Genomic DNA, 19985 nt, shown 5'->3' on the forward strand with positions numbered 1-19985 from the left:
AGACAAATTGTAGTGCTTATGTATACAAAAATGTGAACGCCAAAGATTTTTAGCAAGGAGGTAGCAGTGGATGAGTGGAAAAATGAGGCACCTGGGCTTCCTCCTGGGGCTCCGCATGAATTGCTGGAGTGGGAAGGGGCTCCTGGAATGTGAGATGAAATAATAGGAAGAGCAATGCAAAGTTAGTGCACTGAAATTTGAGATAACAGGGAAGGAGCCCAGACTAGGCCCTGAACCAACAACCAGACATTTATATAACTGATCGGATACACTGACTGACATAGATACAAACGAGAAGTCTCAACAGTGTGAACTACAGCGTATAGCACATTGCACCACAACAATTGAAAGTTAAAATATATTATGGCATCTGGGTGCAATTTTGCACTAAGTGGCACTAAAGAGCCTTTTGATCAATCTGAACATTGTATCTATATTAGACATCATCATACTCAAAGAGCAGTTTTGCAAGGTTATGCAGGCTCTTCTTTCCAAAGTCTTTTTATTGCAGAACAATGTTTCTTCAGCACTTTTAATTTAATTTCTTTCACTTTCAATGTTGAGTGAAATAAAGTAGCATCTGCTTTGACAACAACAGTTATCTGTGGAAACTGCAGTTCAGTGGGATTTTGCATAAAAAAGAAAAACCAATCAAGGTTTGTTGCAAAATAAATTACGCATTTTCCCCCCCAGCCAAGTTAAAGAACAAAATCCCTAACAATGAAATTGGGTATCTTCTAAACAACAGCTAAAACCATTCCTTGTTAAATCAACTTTCAGAGCCCTTCTCATGAACAGTACCATGGCCATTTTTGAAATTCTTGCAGAAGCCCTTTTGTTTGCAAAAATGGCACTTTAGCATAACAGTATGGTGCACAGGCCTTTGATTCCTTGCAACAACCATTCCCTACATGCCTGGTAAGAGGGAACCAGAGAAAGAATGTTGGAAGGAAAGACCGCACATCGGGTGGGAAGTTAGTGGAACGGAAGCCTGAAGCTTAAGCAATGGAGATTATGTGGAAGATCCTAAGTGTTTCTCAAATGTGCAAGCAGATGTTGAGCTGTGCAGAGGAAGGAGAGGGAAAGAAAGTGGCACATTCTCATCCAATCAGACAGCTGTTACAGTACCAAGTAAGTACAGTACCTGTTACAGCCAATAGTAAGATTAGACAAAAAATCTAACTATTCTACTCATCTCTCCTCAGAAACAGGTTTCTTATGTTTTACCGGCATGTGCATTATGCAAAACTATAGATATGGATGTGCCGTTTCATGCGATGCTTTAGTTCCTGTGAGTGACAAGCAGATTATCAAGCAGTTGTTACCACTGGTTTCCACTTGGAAGATTCCATGGTGGAGCTCTTGTGAAGACTGTTGCCAGAATCGCTTTTGGTGATTGGTTTGGTACGTGTATCTCTTGCCTTCTGGGATTTTACGGGTGGGTATAAAGGGGGAATCTGGTCAAAGGCTGGAAATGCTGAATTGGTGGGAAAGTCAAACATAAACAATGGGTCTTCAAAAAGAAACTGATCTTGTTCGAAACTAAGTCTGTGGTCAGCACTGTTTTTGAGATCTCTTAATTGGGGCCTGTCTTGGACAGACTGTCGGCTATATTCTCTGACTTCCCTATTGTGACAATTACTCATCCAGTCTTGCTTGGGAAAAAATCCAGTGCCTTCTAAAGCTGCAGAATTTCTGGGCTGCAGCAAGCCATCCAGGGCGTTATCGAATCCAACTTGCTCTTCCTTAGACTTGGTCCCTTCACTTTCATCAAATGATCCTGAAAGGCTCTTCTCTCGTGGTTGTCCTTGCAGCTTGGCTCCTTTGTTGCCTTTCAACTTCTTCGACCTCTCAGGCTTCAGCGGAACGATTCGTTTCACCTCAGACTGTGATGTGTCGCTTGCAGTAGAATCATGTCTCTGGATTGATGAGCCTTTTCCTTTAGGATCTGGTTTGGATGCTTGCTTCTGGAAGGTGGCTCTGGTGTTCTCTGATTCTTTTTCACGGGAGTGTCTCTCCCATCTGCTTTCATTATATCGATCTCTCATATATTTGTCTATGGCTGCATTGGGAGAAGCCTCTCCGAAACTTCTCTCTACATACCTTGCTAAGTCTTGATTTGTGGTCTCATCTTCTCTATTGGTTACACCCATGTGCTTTTTATCGCCCCAGAGTCTCTCAGTTGCATATTCATCGCATCCATTTGTATGAATGACATTCTCTGACAAAGATCTATCCTGCCGGTGCCCATTATCATATGCTTTCTCCTCCAATGAACCGACGCCCTGGAAATGGTTGTACCTTAAAGCAGGGCTTTTAGCCCGATTTCTCAGGGGCTTCTCTGGTGATAGGATGGTTTCTGTTGAGGTCCTTTTTACTACACTCTGTTTTTCTCTCGTTTCACTGTGTGTGATGATGTTTTTTTCTCTCATTATGTCTTCTGTCTCTCTGTTGAATCCAGTGGCTAATGAAGCTACTCTAGGGCTCCTGCTCTTTTCGTCTTTTTTACTGAGGGGCAGGTCTCTTTGACAACCATCTTGCTTCTCAATCAATAGGGACTCCTCTGAGGCCTATATATCAATAGAGTGAACAGTTTCAATGGCCTGTCAGTGCCAACACTCCCTCCACTGTAACTTGTATTGCGCATATCTTTGCAATATGAATCAGATAAAAACTTATGACTCAAGATTAAGACAAGACAACAATTTTTAATCTGAGGAGATAAAATTCAAGTTATCAAACTATATGTTAAATGTTGGAAGGATGTTTAGAAGTTAAACCAAAGGGAGACATTTATGTACATAAGTACTTAAAAGGCTATTTGCTTTTATTATCAAGCAATATCATTGTCTTTATTGCACCAATTAAAGAAAATGCATTCATGCTGTGTTCAAATAAACCACTCCAGCCAGATTATATTAAAGTTCAAAATTGCTGCTAGCACTTGACCAGAGGCATGACATGAAATGGTTCAACAGCATCCTTTTAAAGAGAGATTAGTCACATAAAAAAGAGTGCATGAATAACAAATCAAGCATTTGGCACTAAATCCGAGACCGGTACTGACATAAATCTGTATAATCCTCATCAGGAATCTTAAACCAAATCTTCGAACCAAAATAATACTTTTTTTTTTTTGAGGATGTTTTCTTGCATTTTGAAAAGTCACCCCACAATACAATCCCTTGTAGGTTCTATTTACTCACAGATTTTTTCTCCGGAGTGCTACCGGATGACGCTCCAGAGAGACGTTTCTCTCTGTGGACCAGTTTGCTGTTGGGCTCTCTCAGCGCTCTTTTCAGCTCATTGATGCTGGCTTGATGTTTTTGCAACACATCCTCTGGTTTATCCAGGAACTGCTATAAAACAAACAGGTCAATTGGTTGAACCACTTACCTGCATCAATTGCTTAAGTGAAGGCTTTCTGGAGACCTGCATGATCTAACGGAGGTAAGAACAGTAAGTATGCAAATGCAGACATCAGGCATATAACCAGGCATATAATCTTGTGTAGTTCTTTTTATTATAACAAATGAATTAGCCTCCCAGTTAGAAATACTTATTGAAATATTAGAAAACTCTAATATGAAATGCCACTGAAGTGCATGAAGTATGAATAAAGGTATCCGTTCGATTGCTTTAGATTGGACATAATTCCTCTTTTTAAGAGGATATTTTAGACAAAACATTTTACTCTAAAAAAGTGCAGTTAATATTGTGATTCCTACAGATTGACGAATTGAATGCCTGTCTCAATAGTTATGGCAAAAAATATCACTACATCTTTTCTTCAACATTTAAGACAAAAAAGCAGCACATGAAACATGAAACATGCTGGTGTAGATAACAAATGTCAGATGGACTGCCGTCTTGGCTCAGTTTTCTGTCACTTCCACTAGAAGACAATTACAGAAAGACAAACTACAACACAGAGAGTGAATGCTCAGGCAGTTGACCGATGAGAAACAGTACCTCCTGTTTAGGACGTGGGGCCAAGTCCTGATCCGACTGGGATAAAGGGGTGGTGGGGGAAGGGGTATGGTGGTGCAAGCCAAGGAACGGAGGCAAAGTGAGGTAGTGGAGACAGAGAGGCAGAGCATGGTTGAATTCATAAAGCAGGCAGCCAAACAGGGAGAGGAACTCTCATACAGACGTTGATGTTAGCCATGGAAGTACAGAGAGTGAAAGAGGTTGTGCCACTGCCTCAGATAAAGTGTTTTGAAGTTGTCTTAGTCATATAACTATTGAGCAACAATGGCATCAAGTTCAGCCAGTGACACAAATCTCCAGATCTTTCTTTTCATTATTCATACATGTCTTATGAGGTGCAGACAGGTACTGGAAATTATCTATGAGCATGGATAAGCGATACACCAATGACATCCCTTATCTACAAAACCTGCAGCATTAACTGTTCTGCAAGTAGTCTAAGTCAACTCTAAAAGTAGGTGCGAAGACTAGACTAATTTAGCAGTATAACAAAACGTAAGCTCTGTTTCTGGAGAATGTCTCTGAGCTCCTCCCAACTTTAAATTTAGACAATACTGTGAAACTCCGATTAATGAAAACAGACAGGGAAAATGGGGCTCATTCACTAGTAATTTTGCCCGGGAAAAAAATCATCATGCAAAATGGAAAGCGACCCATTCTAAAACACAAACTGTAAGCCTACACTGTGGTTGTATTTTGGACATCTCATTTGCCATCTTTACAACCTGTATTATATTAGCATTAATTATATTATAAATGTTAACCGGCATTTAATTGTTGCATTAATGATTGATACAAATTTAGAAAGGCGTATTTCTGTACAACAGTAGCCTAAAACAGTGCCTAAATTGCTATTTGGTGATCAGTTACAATTGTTTTCTCTGCTAGAACTGCCTGGTGACTAAAGGAAAGTAATTTCAAAGGTAGGTGAAGCAATTAAAATGTGACATAAGATTACAATGATTTTTTTAGATGATGTGCCCTGTTGAATTGCACTCAAAGACCATGAATGTGTATTAAGGAAATACAGAATCAGAAGTGATTTCATATTGACAACGAAAATCAAAGTAAATTATCCATAACAATTCTCCCTTAAATATTTAAAGAGAACCCATTATACCAAGAGCTATAAACAATGATCTCATCTGGTTCTCAAGAAAAGCCGTGAAGGCTGGAAAACTACATGATCTGCCTTGTAGCTAACAACATAGTAATCACGTTGCTATTTTTCTGAAGGCACTCTAAAGCCATGCTAGCAGTGTGTATGCAGATTTAGAGTGCAATTGAGACAATGAGAGACAGACAATTAGACACACAGATAGATAAATCACACTAAAATACCTCCGTCTTAGAGTCTACAGGAGAGCCTGACTCCTCCCTCTGTCCGCGAGAAGATGGAGAGAGAAGCGATAGTTAGAGGACAGCAGTGAAGGGTTAGAAGCAGGGAGAACAGTGCAGAATCTGAATTAGACTGAGGAAATTAGCAAACAGGGAGAAGAAGGTGAGTGTGTAGGCAGATTAGAGGTTGGAAAGTTAAATTCAAAAGCATTGTTAACAAAACAGGCAGGCATAAAAGTATTTAAGATTAAGTCAGGGGCAGAGAAGAAAGCCACAGGTAGGAAAAGGTTTTGGAGAGGAAGACTTTAATTAAAAGCGACGGCAAAGGGAATGTTAGTTAAATGTGACTGGAATTCTTGAAACTACTTGTTTGAATCTGCTAGGAAGAATATTTACATATTGCCACCCATATTCCAAAGACAATATGAACTACTTTTTTCTCATAGAATACTTTTATAAATTGATAGAAAAGGGAAAACAACTAAATGAAGAAGCTGACACTAAATACGGTTATGTGCACAGAACCTTGAGCTCCACAGTCTTCGAGGGAGTGGAGTCACTCTCTAGCTGCTGATCTTCAGCTTGTTCATGATCTTGGTCCAGGTCCTGATCCAGACTGGGCTCCAGGTAGTCCTGGTCCAGCTCATCTCTGGGAAGACTAGGCACAGGCTCGCTACAGGTGTGCTGGGAGAGTCGGTCCATAGTGTCCCCTAAAGCAGACTCTGAAAGAGATACAAAGAAATAAAGGATATAGGGTAAAAAACCCAAGTAGAGGTAGTCATATCACTCTCTAGAAGCCTATTCCTCCACAGCCCCCTTCACATTTTAAAGGAAAGTCTCAGGTGATGACCTGACAAATATACAGTGGGGTCCAAAAGATGTGATCACAATGAAGTCAGACAGAAGCTCACACAAAAGTCAGTGTTAAACCAAGCAGATTTCTGAAGATCGAGACAATTCCTAGTGATATAACAGAGCAAAGGTTAATGTGACCACATCTTAAGAAATATTTTACTGCTTTTTCATATTAAACTATGTTATTCCCTTAACTAAGATGAGTCGATACATACCTCTCTCGTCTGAGTGTGTGCACGCGGTGACGATCTGATAGCATTTAGCTTAGCCCACTAAGCCCAGTTCATTCATTAGGTACCAAACAAAGATCAAGTTAGAAGTGACCAAACACCTCCACGTTTCCCCTATTTAAATACAGTTACACAAATAGTTCAATGATCAAGTATGGTGACATAAAATAAAACGTGGGACTTTTCTAAGCGTATTAAAAAGGAGAACTATAATGTATGGCGCAATAGCACTGAGAGTGCTTCGACTCGGCGCAGTAAAAAGTCCCGGCTGAAAAATCCTCCCTCACATCTCCCCCTCCCCCCTATTGACAGAAATGAGAGAGGGAGGGGGAGATATGAGGGTCGAAGTACTCTCAGAAGTGCTATTCCGCCATACATTATAGTTCTCCTTTTTAATTCGCTTAGAAAAGAATAACATAGTTTAATATGAAAAAGCGGTGAAGTATCCCTTTAAATGCACCTATTTGCTTTTTTTTTTAAAATAAAGGCTTCAGAGAGCGACATCTATTTTGTCCTAAGTAAGACATTACAACACTTTTCATTTTATTTAAAGCACGACACTGCAAATTACAATGTACACGCTTTTTCACTTTTTCGAAAAGGATGAAATATGAATAGAAGGACAGTGTGACAAACGATAGCACATTCATTTATAATTCTGTATACACGAAACACCGCAAGTCATCCTTTGTCAGTTATAACTGCGGTAACTCCAAGTACTTAAACTTTATTTGCCACAAACAAGATTTAAAGCATATGTAATACGTATAAATATTTTAACTATGTAATATTTTTCAACATTGGAAGTTTTCAAAACAATTTCACAATATGCAAAACTGTTACCCAATCATAGCAGTGGGCGTTTACTTCCGAGTCTTGAATGTGACACGCCCATCAAAACGGCGTATTCGAAAGAGAGGGTCAAAAACAGGTTAGAAATAAAATAGCCTATTACTTCTAAATTAGGATGCTTTTTGATGTAAAAATCTTAATAACAATATAAGCGGTCCTCAGAATACATGAAATTTAAAAAACACTGCAGTTCATGACACCTTTCAGATGTTCTGAATTGTAATGAAAAGTCTGTATCAAATCTTAAAACTACAAATAAAAATGCCCTTTTACTAAAGGTGTCAGACTTTCAGACCCCACTGTAGTTCTATCTAAAAACAAATTCCCTTCACACACATTAATAATAAAAAAACAGAAGGTTTTTAGCAGGAGAATGTGAAAGATTTCACTTGGTGAATATCATTTTCACCTAATGGGTAAAGCATTTGGAGATTAAATGAAAGGTCAGAACTAGTAGAGAGGTGCAAATTCCATTTTGTGATGATCACGGTACCAGAGAAATACTTACCTCCATCTATGCTGCGGGACAGCAGGTACCTCCTACTAATTGATCGTTCAAATTGAGGAGCTGGCCTGTCAATCAAAGCACTGGCCTGGCGAGTCTGGGCTTGGGTCCGCCCGCTGTAGCGGAACTTCGAGCCGATCACAAGAAAACCTTTCGGGGGAGGCTCAGGAGAGACCAACCTATAAGAGAAACACCAGAAAAAAGAATGTGACCAAATGTAACGTGACAGAATGAGAGTGGATTAAACAGAGTCTATGCCCAAGTCAGGTCTGTCAGAACTTTTTAATGGCATCAATGAACAGAGTTGGAGTCAAGACCAAACACTACAAGACCAATAGCACATCCCCAGATCCAGACTAAGATTCGTTGGTCTAAGAATTAAGGTCTTAATTCTTAAAAACGTACTTTCTTTATTTAGTTATAAACAGTTACCATTAAAAAGGGGAAAAAAGAAAAGTCCACATTCCAAATAAAACGGAAATCAACTAAAATAATTATAATTAAACCAAAAAAAATCATTAAAAAGTGTAAAAGACTGTGGTCTTGTCTAAGACCATAAACCAAACCCTAGATCCAGAACAAAACTGTTTATAAACCTAGACCATGGCGCCAGGTAATGAGGCTCTTTTGTGCTCCGCCACATCGGACCCCGTCTGTGGATTTTTGGCCGATTAATCATGTTGAATCAGTCGGCGTCTGTGTTGTCAGTGATTGGCTGCTCAACTTCATAGCAAACAAAAGCGTCAATCTTTCCTTTTTATGTCATTATTCCACAGCATTCCAGTGCACAAATATTTTCATAATGACATGGCCGTCTGGAATGAAGTGATCAGATCAGAGTGATCAGAAGGTTCAAACAACCCCGCTTTGTTTACAGTTGTTATATCCACAGTCCTAGATTCGGTTTCTCTTTTTGAATGATGAATATAGACTACAGACCCCTGCTGGTATATATGGCAGTTATTTTCTCTTAAGCAGGAACAGAATGTTTATGCTAGCTGACCACTGAGTGTTCAATCCCAACTTTTTTGACCCAGGCTTTCGTTACAGCTACTTCCTTGGTGTCAGTTTGATGCGTCATGGCCTTTAGGCCAAGGTCATGTTTAAGTGGAGACTCCAACTCTGTCAATGAAGGTACAAAGAAACAAAACAAGCCCCGACACCTGCATTCTCACACTTAAAGAAACACTCCACTTTTTTTGAAAATAGGCTTATTTTCCAGGTAGCGTAGAGTTAAACAGTTTTGCCGTTTTTGAATCCATTCCGCCGATCTCTGTATCTGGCGCTAGCACTTTTAGCATAGCTTAGCATCATTAAATTGGATTAGACCATTAGCATTGCGCTCAAAAAAACACCAAAGACTTTCAATATTTTCCTATTTAAAGCTTGACACTTCTGTAGTTACATCGTGCACTAAGACCAACGGAAAATGAAAATTTGCACATTTTTTAGACCGATATAGCTAGGAACTATTTTCTGCGTAATATCAATGTGGCGCTTCACCCGTGGTATGGCAGGAAAATTCCCTGATGCTTACGCAAGTACGAGTGAATAGTTCCTATCTATATCAGTTTAAAAATTAAATCTTTTCATTTTCTGTTGGTCTTAGTACACGATGTAACTACAGAAGAGTCAAGTTATAAATAGGAAAAATATTATCTTTGAAAAAATAAAGTCTTTGGTCATTTTTCTTTTATTTTTATGGTCTAATACGATTTAATGATGTATGCTAAGCTATGCTAAAAGTGTTACCGCCAGATACAGAGATCGGCTGAATGGATTCAAAAACGGTAAAACTCAACTGTATAACTCTAAGGGCAAATAAGCCTATTTTCAAAACAAGTGGAGTGATCCCTTAAAAAAATAAACTGTGCCCAGTGTTGTGGCAATGGTTAAAGGACAGTGAGCGCCTACCTGAAAAATGTGTGATGTTCAATGCAGACTTTCCACAAGCGCTTAGAGGCACGGTGGTTGGGCAGCTTAAAGCCAATGGTGCTCTCAAACTGCTCGTACTGGGGGTGCAGGGGAGTGTGGGCATGTGATAGGGAGGAAGTGGGGGGTGTGAAGGGAAAGCAGAGTGGTAACGTGTTACTTGACAGGAGATTTGACGAGGTATAAAATCTGTGTGCCGCTGAAGCTCAAATCAACCGACAGGGTGCAATTCTGCATGCCTTTATTTACCCAAACACTACGTATCTAGAATTTCTAAAGAATGCTGCAAAGAAACTGCATACGAATGAGAGCAAATGTTAATATCTAAAAGCTCAAGGTCCACGCAATTGAGTCTGTTATACCGATAAGATGCTGAACAGTGAAGAATCTTGAATAAAGAAATGGAGATATTGTCGAGCATTCATTTCTGACCCTCCCACATAACGAGCAGAGTCAAAGAAATGCCATGCTTTTGTGCTAGACAGAGCCGGAGAATCCCATTGTGAGAGGAAAATCAAAGAAAATAACATTGTAAATGCACACTGCAGAATCTTCAACACTTAAAAAAAAGACCTCTGCAACTTATTTTGCCTTCTTTCTTCCCTCTCCCTGGATTGAATTCTCTCCTACCCCCATCTCTACTCATTTTCTGCTTCTCTCTCTGTCTCTGTGCCCACTAGGCAAAAAAATTTCACAGCTCAGCCTAATGTTTTAAAACCCCATCCTTCCCGCACTCAGCAAGCTAGCAAACCTTAAAGAGCAGAACCCCAAACAAAATAAGTAGTGTTTGTTGAGACATAGTTAAAGACATTTTTTAAGTAGCGTAATTAGAAATGCATTTAAGAAATATTTTATTTCTTTTGTGCGAAGCGGTGGAAGAACACCCACATCAGTCTTCAGAGCACTGGGTAATTTGAAAGCCTGAATAGTGTTTCAAATACTCTAAAAACGTCCTATTGTTTTCTAATAAAACCACATCATGCAGATTATCCGCCCATGTTCTCGCCCACAGCATTACTCTTAGTACCGCATCCTTATCTAGCTAAAGCTTGAGCATGCATCTACAAGCGAAATCTAACAAGAAAACCTGGAAAATCTCAAAAGACCTTTTTCTCTACCTCTCCAGGTCGGATTTTGATGTAAAAGTTGCTTCTCTTGTAGGATATTTTGAGGATCTTAGGCCAGGCGAATCGGTTGATACGCAGCCGGTCTCTGTAGATCAAAAGGCCACTGGCACACACTCCCAGCATGATGTCAATGCCTTCAGAGTCCTTTAAAACACATAAACACACATAAACAGATCTAGATGCTTAGGTTTTCCGTCACATTCCTGTTTCAGGCACACCAAGGAATGATTGCAGGATTTAATCCTATGAGATCTAAGCCTGTAAAACTGCAAAATTGGATCACAGGTCTGTTCTTATAGGGTCATGGACCCCAGGGGAAAACCAGATAATCCAGATAATAAGATACACATAACCACATAATCATGCAGATTTGGGATAGCAAAATAAATAGGTTTATCTACTTTCAAACGGCAGGAGAAAACACTTTTTTTTCTAATCAAATTATAAAAAATTCTTCAAAAGTATTTTAATGCAAATTCATTTGTCATTTGGTAATAGAATTAATTTAATTACAATTTCTGGCCCAGTGTGTGTTTCATGAGTTAGGCTGGTAAATCACTTTCTTTTCTTGTTGTTCTTTTCAGCCTTCCTGAACAGGAACTAGAATCACCTATGCACCAAATATACCGTTTGTAATGTACCATGTACCATTCTATTCAAGTAGTATAATTTTATGAATCACAGCCTCATACCTTAGCATGATGGAGATCAACGCCATACATCGAGAGTTTCTTGGCGTTCTCAAGGAAGTTGATCTCAGCCTCTGCAGGACTCATGCCCCTGAACACAGGTCATCATTTTTTAGAATATCGTAATTATAGAAACGTGTTGCTTACATATTGCTGAATATTTGTGTTATTTAATTGATTGCACTGCTGGCTATTTGTATCTGTTATTACTAGAGCTGTCAATTTATTATTTAGTGTATAATAACTTTATTTTAAGGTGTCAGTGTTACAGTGTAATTATAGTACTAAGTAGTAATAATAATAATAATTTGACTTACTATAAGATTATTATTTATTATTAATACAGTAATTGCATGTAACATCTGACAAAGACTGTATAATATTGTGCCAGGAAATTATTGGAGCAATTAAAATTTAGATTTTAATATGTTGTGAGCCCAGACCTATCTTGAACAAACATGATGGCAAAAATTGCATGCTGTGGACTGGGTCAGGAAACATTATATACAACAATATATAAATATTCTAAAGGTGGGGTAAGTGTTATTTCAAAACTGTTTTACAACACTCGGGCCGAGTCCAATAACAAACTTGTAGCCAATCAGCAGGTGAGGGGCGTGTCTAATAAGGATGGTGAAAAGAGAGCGCTCAGTGCAAGTTATTCAAAACGCGGCACATGATGGATATTAGCTGAGAACTAACATGTGCTGGCTTTTGCTTGAATATACTTGTGTGTCATGTTTGCTTGTTTGTTCATTTGCGATTGTATTGTGGCTCACTTCAGCGATGATAAAGACCCGTTCATTTCCACACCGTATGGAGTATTTAAAACCCCTCAGTGTCTCTTTCAAGCATCAACTTACAAAATGTGTGCGAAAAGTAAGATACTAAACTTTGTTTCCTCTTTTCATGAAATAATAATGTAATAATATAACCCTAATCCGGTCATAATTGTAATATGTCGTTAGCTGGACTATCGAGTTGTTCATGAGAATGCTTTGTGTTTTTGTGATCGCTATAATTCTAATCTGGTCATAATTGTAATATTTTCGTTAGTTGGACTGTCGGCTCGTGTACTATCGAGTTGTTCATGAGAACGGTTTTTGTTTTTGTGATGGAAGGGGAGTGACTTTTTCATTGAATATTCGACCTGGATTAGTTACACACTGCCATAGTCGTTGCCTGGGATTCTGCCATAGTTGTTGCCTGGGTTACGTATGTGTGGGGCGGAGCTATCAAAATGAGGGCAAGACCCTTTTGGGGGTAGGGGCGTGTTTGTTTTGGTGACCTGAAATATCAACAACGGTTACCAGAAAGCACATACCCCTAGCCTGGATTCCAGCCGAATTCAGCCCCGCCCACAAAATTTTTTGGTCGGGCAATTCGGTCTGGCCTTGCTTCATGAGAAGTAATTATCTCCGAACAGAAACTGTTCGGACCAATGAAATCATCAGGGCAGGCTTTAGACAATGACGGACAGATGATAAACAGTAACATAATCATGCACGTCATCAAAGGGGCTTGGATTATATTTGTTTGAATCCTAAATGGAGAGCTTGTTTGTATATGCATTCACCATCTCAATTTCTCTCAGAAATGATGATCATGTTGAGTAAGTACTCTGTGTATCATTAAATTATTTTACATCACTGACAAAGATCGTGTATTCCAGCCTGATTTCAGCGCACGTGCAGACAGGGTTGCCAAGTTACAACAAAATCCGCCAACTACTAGCCCTAAACAATAGCTTCTCAGGGGGTTCTCCAGGGGAAAAATGGCGTTTGGGGGTAAAATGTGTGTTATTTTGGCAAGGTTGCCTGCTAAAATTCGCACTCATGGGTCTATATATCACATAATAGTCGCTTAAACCCGCGGACATAGAAAAGAACCCGCTGGGGAAAAAACGCGGACTTGGCAACACAGTGCAGTTGAACTATGTTGACATTTGACAATGCGTCTCTCCGTTGCTCTGATTGGTTGTAGGTCTATCCAATTGATGTCTTCCCTGGTTCGGTTAAAACACGCCTCACAGCCCAATGGAGCAGTTTCAGACTCATATTCTGACTAGAATTGAGTATGACCACGTCAGGCTAACATACCCCACCTTTAAGGTTATAAAGTCTATTTAATGTTTTAATCGTCTACCATAATAATGTAATCTTCATTTAGGAGACTTGCTCAGCAAACACTGATAAATGTGATTAATTGGGATTAATCCGACTAATTAATCAGCATATGTAATTAATATGACTCAAATTCCTAATTAATTGACAGCTCTGGTAATCACTACTCCCTATGCAGGTCAGCTCTTCTCACCTGTAGGTGCGGTGCAGCTCTACAACCCTCTCCTCCAGCTCACGGGTCTGATTGGGGGCGAAGCGGAACTCGCTGATGTAGTCTGGCCCGTGTTCCTCTGGGTCATAGTCGCCCAGCTCAGCCTGAACGGCGTACGAGCCCAGCAGAGCATGAGTGACAAACGAGCAGGGCAAACGACCTGACAGTATGTCCTCCCTCAGCTGCAGACACAGATAATACCTGTCCATACAAACACACGCAACCATCAAATCACAAACCAAGTTTTTAAATCCATTTCAATTACATTAGGGGACATAATTAGCCTTTATTTATTGTATTTATGCCATACATCAATTATATAAGAATATACACATAGATAATTGTCTATATGTAAAAGATATGTTTAAAAAAAACACAACGGAGTGATATGCGTAACATGGCTGTGCATTTAGCTTGATCTAACAGTGTTATATTTTGTATATAACAAAAGCGCTAAAAGTGTATTAGTCTTGGAAGTCTAATACATAATACATATAGGTGTTTATAGTTACAAAAACGTTACTTTTTGTTACTTGAAATAAAATAAACAGTGACTGAAAAATATTAACTTTTTTCCTAATTCAATTTATTTTGTCTAGTTACTAAGGCAACATTCCTCATTTTCATTTAGGTTAACTTGATATACTAAAAGAACTAAAACTAGAAATAAAATTAAAAAAAACTGCGTAGATTTTTTTCCAGTTATGTTGAAAAGGGAAAAGATACAAATAAAAAAAAAATCTAAATATTAATAGTTCATTATAGTATATTAGTATTTCACTGATAGGTATAAATGTCCACTGATAGGTATAAATATCCACTATAATCGTAATAATATATATTCTTAAGAACATAATAATATTAAAGATACACTGTATTGCCAAAAGTATTACGCCGCATTCACACGGGGGGTAGGCGTTAACGCTTCCCATTTACTTTGAATGGGTGACATCATCCGTTGCCGAACTGAATTGTGGGTTCCGTCGCAGCGCTTCACTCGCGTTCCAAGTGGCAGAAGTTGAAGATTTCTCAACTTTTCAAGTGCCAGCGCAGGCGTCATCCAATCAGATCGCCGTATGCAAATATCCTACAGCAGACGCTAGCCAACAGCTTTGAGCACCTGTGCAGTGCACTGACAACAACTACACGGGCAATCGCAATCACAATCGCAATCACACATAACACCAAATCGGCATCCATTTCGTCTCACAGACTAGCTGTCATAAAAAGGTGCTTTTTTGTGTCGTGTTTTGGCAAGTTAATGTGATTGGCTGTTGTCACTATGACGATCGCGTCAGCACCCAGCTTCAGCCACGCCCTCCGTCAAGCGTTAACGCCTACGCCCCGTGTGAATGCGGCGTTAAGACACCCCTCCAAATCATTGAATTCAGGTGTTCCAATCACTTTCATGGCCACAGGTGTATAAAATCAAGCACAATGCATGCAGACTGCTTCTACAAACATTTGTGAAAGAATGGGTCACTCTCAGGAGCTCAGTGAATTCAAGCATGGTACTGTGATAGGTTGCCATCTGTGCAAAATTCATGAAATTTCCTCAGTCCTAAATATTCCACACTCAACTGATAGTGGACTTATAACAAAGTAGAAGCGATTGGGACTCAAAAAGGGGTAGACCCCATAAATTCACAGAGCGGGGTCAGCGCATGCTGAGGTGCACAGTGCGCAGAAGCCGCCAACTTTCTGCAGAGTCAATAGCTACAGAGTACAGACCTCCAAACGTCATGTGGTTTTCAGACCTTGACCTTATAGCTCAAGAACAGTGCATAGAGAGCTTCATTGAATGGGTTTTAATGGCCAAGCAGCTGCATCCAAGCCTTACATAACTAAGTACAATGCAAAGTGTCAGATGCAGTGGTGTAAAGCACACCGCCACTGGACTCTAGAGCAGTGGAGCGCGATCTCTGGAGTGACAAATCACGTTTCTCTGTCTGGCAATCCAATGTACGAGTCTGGGTTTGGCGGTTGCCAGTAGAGTGTTACTTGCCTGACTGCATTGTACAGTGTAAAGTTTGGTGGAGGAGGGGTTATGGTGTAGGGTTGTTTTTCAGGGGTTGGGCTTGTGCCTTTAGTTCCAGTGAAAGTTCCTCTTAATGCTTCAGCATACCAAGACATTTTGGACAATTTCATGCTCCCAACTTTGTGGGAACAGTTTGGGGATAGCCCCTTTCTGTTCCACAAAGCAGGTTCCACAAAGACATGGATGAGCGAGTTTGGTGTGGAGGAACTTGACTGGCCTGCATAGAGTCCTGACCTCAACCGGATAGAACACCTTTGGGATGAATTAGTGCAGAGACTGTGAGCCAGGCCTTCTCGTCCAACATCACAAATCTGCTTCAAGAAGAAGGGTCAAAAATTCCCATAAACTCACCCCTAAACCTTGTGGAAAGCCTTCCAAAAAGTGTTGAAGCTGCAAAGGGTGAGCCAACTCCATATTAAACACTACAGATTAAGATTGGGATGTCTTTAAAGTTAATTTGCATGTAAAGGCAGGCATCCCAAAACTTTATACTTTTGGCAATATAGTATCACATGGATCATAATCAAATAATAAGAATAATGATTATTAGGGGTGTCCTTGACTAAGGATTTACACCTTTGAATCAGAATTGTCGAATCTTTCTATGGTCGACCGATAGTCGAATCATCTATCTGTGTGTGAATAGGTTGGGAGGGGCACGATACTAGTCTACTAATAAACTTAACCTAATAAACCTAAAAAAAAATGACCTACCTAGAGAGGAAGAGAGAACTTTGAATGCGTTTACATGCATGTTCCTAAGCTGATTGTGCCTAAAGGCACACCGCACACGAAGATCAGCGCCATGTGTGAGGATCTCACACCAAACGCGCACATTATATACAACTTCTGACAGAAGAGCTGCACGATCTTGTAGCACAGGGTGAAATCAGTATACATTGACGATTTAAGGGAAATATACATTTTATATAAAACCTTGAAATGGCGCTCTGTGGCGCGGCCGGATTTTAAACAACTTCCTGAGTCGCCTCGGACAGGCACCGAATGCCGCCACCGGTGTGTGTGTCTACACTCATTGAAAGTGTTTGAATTTTAAAGGCGCGGCCCAGTGCCCTTAAAGGGGTCGCACACCGTACATGAAGCTCTGCGCCGCGCCTGCTTAACACCTGCGAAGATTCGACCGTGAGATCAGTGGTCGAATTCAGCACCGCATATCGATGCATCGAATCTTCGACTATTCGGGGTCACTCCTATATTATATACATTTTTATTTAATAATTTCTCTATTCTCAAGTTAATGTCAGTCCATTTCCTCAAGTAGTGGCGCTATCAAAACATCCCAACCAGCACAGCAACACTGGCTTAACCAATGACGTGAATTTGAGGTGGGATTATCTGTTTGCTGACCAATACCAGACAGTGGCATTGTTCAGCAAACATATTTAAAGACAGTCTTTATTCTGCACTTATGTTTGATGTTGCTAGTGCCACTGAAATTACACATTTCAGCTTTAACATGTTTACACTCACCGTGTGATGTCTTCAATCAGCTGAGACGGATCGGGAGGATAAAATTTGACAGCAAAGGAGAAATGCCAGGGACCCACTAAAAACAATCAGACACAAACTCACATTCATCAGATTTGAGCAAACCAAGGTTACAAAGCCAATGCGGTTTTTTTTCGTACACTTACCACGGATTTGTTTCTTGATTTCTTTTGAAGGATCTAGCCAGTTCTGAAAGAGAAAAAATCTTCTATCAAGCAGAGCACACTGATAAGCAAATGCCGCAGTTTCAGCACGGCCTCCTCCACGGCAGGAGCAATCACCTCATACATATTCTGTAAAATGGTCAGTGCATTAATATTCTACAGCCACAGGAGCACTAAAAGAGTAGATAAATGTCATCTCCGGCACACTGCACTCCAGTAAGGTCACCCAAAGCCTGGTGACACACGAAAACATTTAATGCCAGCTCATCTCGGTCCAGAGCAGATGAAAAGAACTGCCTCATCCGCATCCCACAGTACCAACGTTCATAAATGACCACTGATACATGTAAAATATAAAACCGACAGAGAATTTGTCTCAGGAACTACCTAAAGATATTTTCACGAAAAGCCTGGTTATTTTTATCTGCCCACCCGGCCGGCAAATGTCTTCATACTGTAACATAAATCTTCTCCATTACATGTGAAAAATGGCCAATTTCTCTTCCTGGATCTGTTTCTGAAGTGTCTCTGACAAATCTTGCACTCTCCGCAGGTCTTGCTTCCCATGCTTGATACATGTGGTTTTCAAACGGAAATCATTCAAACTGCAGTGTGATCATATTTGTTGGCCTGGGAACAATCCCTGCTGATCACAGCAGCAGGCACAAGAGTCTCAGCTGGGAAAAAGAGCTAAGTGAAACTAGACTGGGACAGAAGTGGCGGTGCAGGTAGGGTACTTATGGCTAAACTAAGACCGGGGAGTTCCTCAGAAATGAAACTGAGCATTTCAGTCAATCCTGCCCCTAACATTCCCAGTCACAAGGACTCTCAGAGCCACAAAATAACCACATTACCTCAACTCATTTATGTGCACAACAAATTTTAATAAGGAGGTCATGGCAGTGGGAATGGAAGGAAAATATATGGATGCTCTTGTTAAAAACATGACCATGCATATTGGTCAACATACCCTGATATCTAGTTACAAATGAGGGAAAACATAAGATTGGGTTAAGGGCCTTTCAGCCTACAGCCTCTAGAATTTCATGACCAAACTTTATATTAGCACAATGGGAGGATGTAACTCTGACCTTTTGGCTCTCCGTGTCACTGAAGGTTAGGCCGAAGTAGTCCTTCTCCAAGAGGTTGAGATGTTCACATACTGCATCCAGTAACACTTGTCCTTTGCAGAGCTTCTGTACACAGAGATGAAGAAGAGACAAAAAAAAAGAGCACAAGGGGGAAAATAAAGATTGATTTAGTGTGTCAATGTAGAAAATGCCCCCTTCTTTACTGGGGCACATTAACCTTTCCTTGAGTAAATGATAGTACCTGGGTTTCTGTCATGTAATCTAAAGGTGATTTTCAGATTTTGAGGACACAAAGTCAACATCATATTATCCAGCCATGCTCATATTAACCAGTGAAACGCTGGTTAACCACAATGTTTTTAATAAGAGGCAGAAAGTCACCAAATATGAATGTCAATCAAATCAAGGTACATTTACTTGTATAGCATTGTTCACAAAACACATTGTTATGGAAATCATGATGTTAATATTTAATATTATATTTAATCTTAAAACCTTCACGCCTTCATGAGCCGCATTTAAGCAGATTCGAGCATTTGCAGAGCATTTAAGCAGAGTAGGTGATAATAAAGTTTACAATTACAAGCAATCAAGCAGTTGAGATTTGCTATATAGAATATATTGCTTTATGTCAGTGTAATGCACACATACAGACAGTGATGTTGAATATACTTATTTATACAATGGTCTGTCTGAATAATCAGTTCTGATTGGCTGGAAGGTGTGCGTTCAAACTGTTTAATGCACAGGTAGTTCCGGTCAGTTTGATAGCTGTTCTATATTAAAGGTAGACTATGTAACTTTTGCACTCTTCCAGAAGAACATTTTACCGAATATTTTACCAAATACCGGTGCTATTTCTCTCTGTTAATGTCCTTCAGATGAGACGTTAAACCGAGGTCCTGACTCTCTCTGGTCATTGACATAAAAATCCCCAAAACTCCGGCATCCTGGCCAAAATTGTACATTTGCCCCAGTCCATCATGGTCTCCTAAAATATATATATATATATACCCCAGCACATTTTGTACACAGATAGCGAAGCGGCTAATGAAGCTGCTAATAATGCCATGCAACCTGTTCTGTGTTAAAGACGAGACTAATGTAGTTTACAAAATAAAAACCTGACCAAAAGTATACTTTGGTTTTGTCAGGAAAAAGAAGAAGAGCGTTTCAGCATTCATTGATGCGGTTGCCAGATTTGAGTAATTCAAATCCCCCAAGCAGAGCTTTTCTTTGAAAAAAAACACATATTTTATCTGGTGTCTTACTTAAACTTTGCAACCATGTGCCTGTGAGCTTCCTCTCTCTCTCTCTCTCTCTCTCTCTCT

The 19985-nt window shown here is 39.8% G+C and overlaps 1 protein-coding gene across 8 annotated transcripts in view; it reads right to left on the reverse strand.

Annotated features, from left to right (window-relative positions):
• Window positions 1-19985, reverse strand: part of si:dkey-178k16.1 (band 4.1-like protein 1) — a 64456-nt gene that overhangs the window by 5529 nt on the left and 38942 nt on the right. The window contains exons 4-16 of one of the 8 annotated variants that reach the window (XM_067446664.1): window positions 18655-18759; window positions 17546-17588; window positions 17382-17457; window positions 13835-14053; window positions 11522-11609; window positions 10821-10973; window positions 9685-9782; window positions 7774-7949; window positions 5854-6050; window positions 5332-5370; window positions 3973-4008; window positions 3207-3359; window positions 1326-2570 (exon numbers count right to left, since the gene is read on the reverse strand). In XM_067446664.1, coding sequence (XP_067302765.1) covers window positions 1326-2570; window positions 3207-3359; window positions 3973-4008; window positions 5332-5370; window positions 5854-6050; window positions 7774-7949; window positions 9685-9782; window positions 10821-10973; window positions 11522-11609; window positions 13835-14053; window positions 17382-17457; window positions 17546-17588; window positions 18655-18759 — 2628 coding nt within the window. Of the gene's footprint in view, window positions 1-91; window positions 143-1325; window positions 2571-3206; window positions 3360-3972; window positions 4009-5331; window positions 5371-5853; window positions 6051-7773; window positions 7950-9684; window positions 9783-10808; window positions 10974-11521; window positions 11610-13834; window positions 14054-17381; window positions 17458-17545; window positions 17589-18654; window positions 18760-19985 lie in introns of all 8 variants that reach the window. The other 7 variants (XM_067446663.1, XM_067446662.1, XM_067446668.1 and 4 more) reach the window with 7 other exon arrangements.

The sequence above is a fragment of the Pseudorasbora parva genome, chromosome 6, assembly GCF_024679245.1.
Source record: "Pseudorasbora parva isolate DD20220531a chromosome 6, ASM2467924v1, whole genome shotgun sequence".
Taxonomy (NCBI): Eukaryota; Metazoa; Chordata; class Actinopteri; order Cypriniformes; family Gobionidae; genus Pseudorasbora; species Pseudorasbora parva.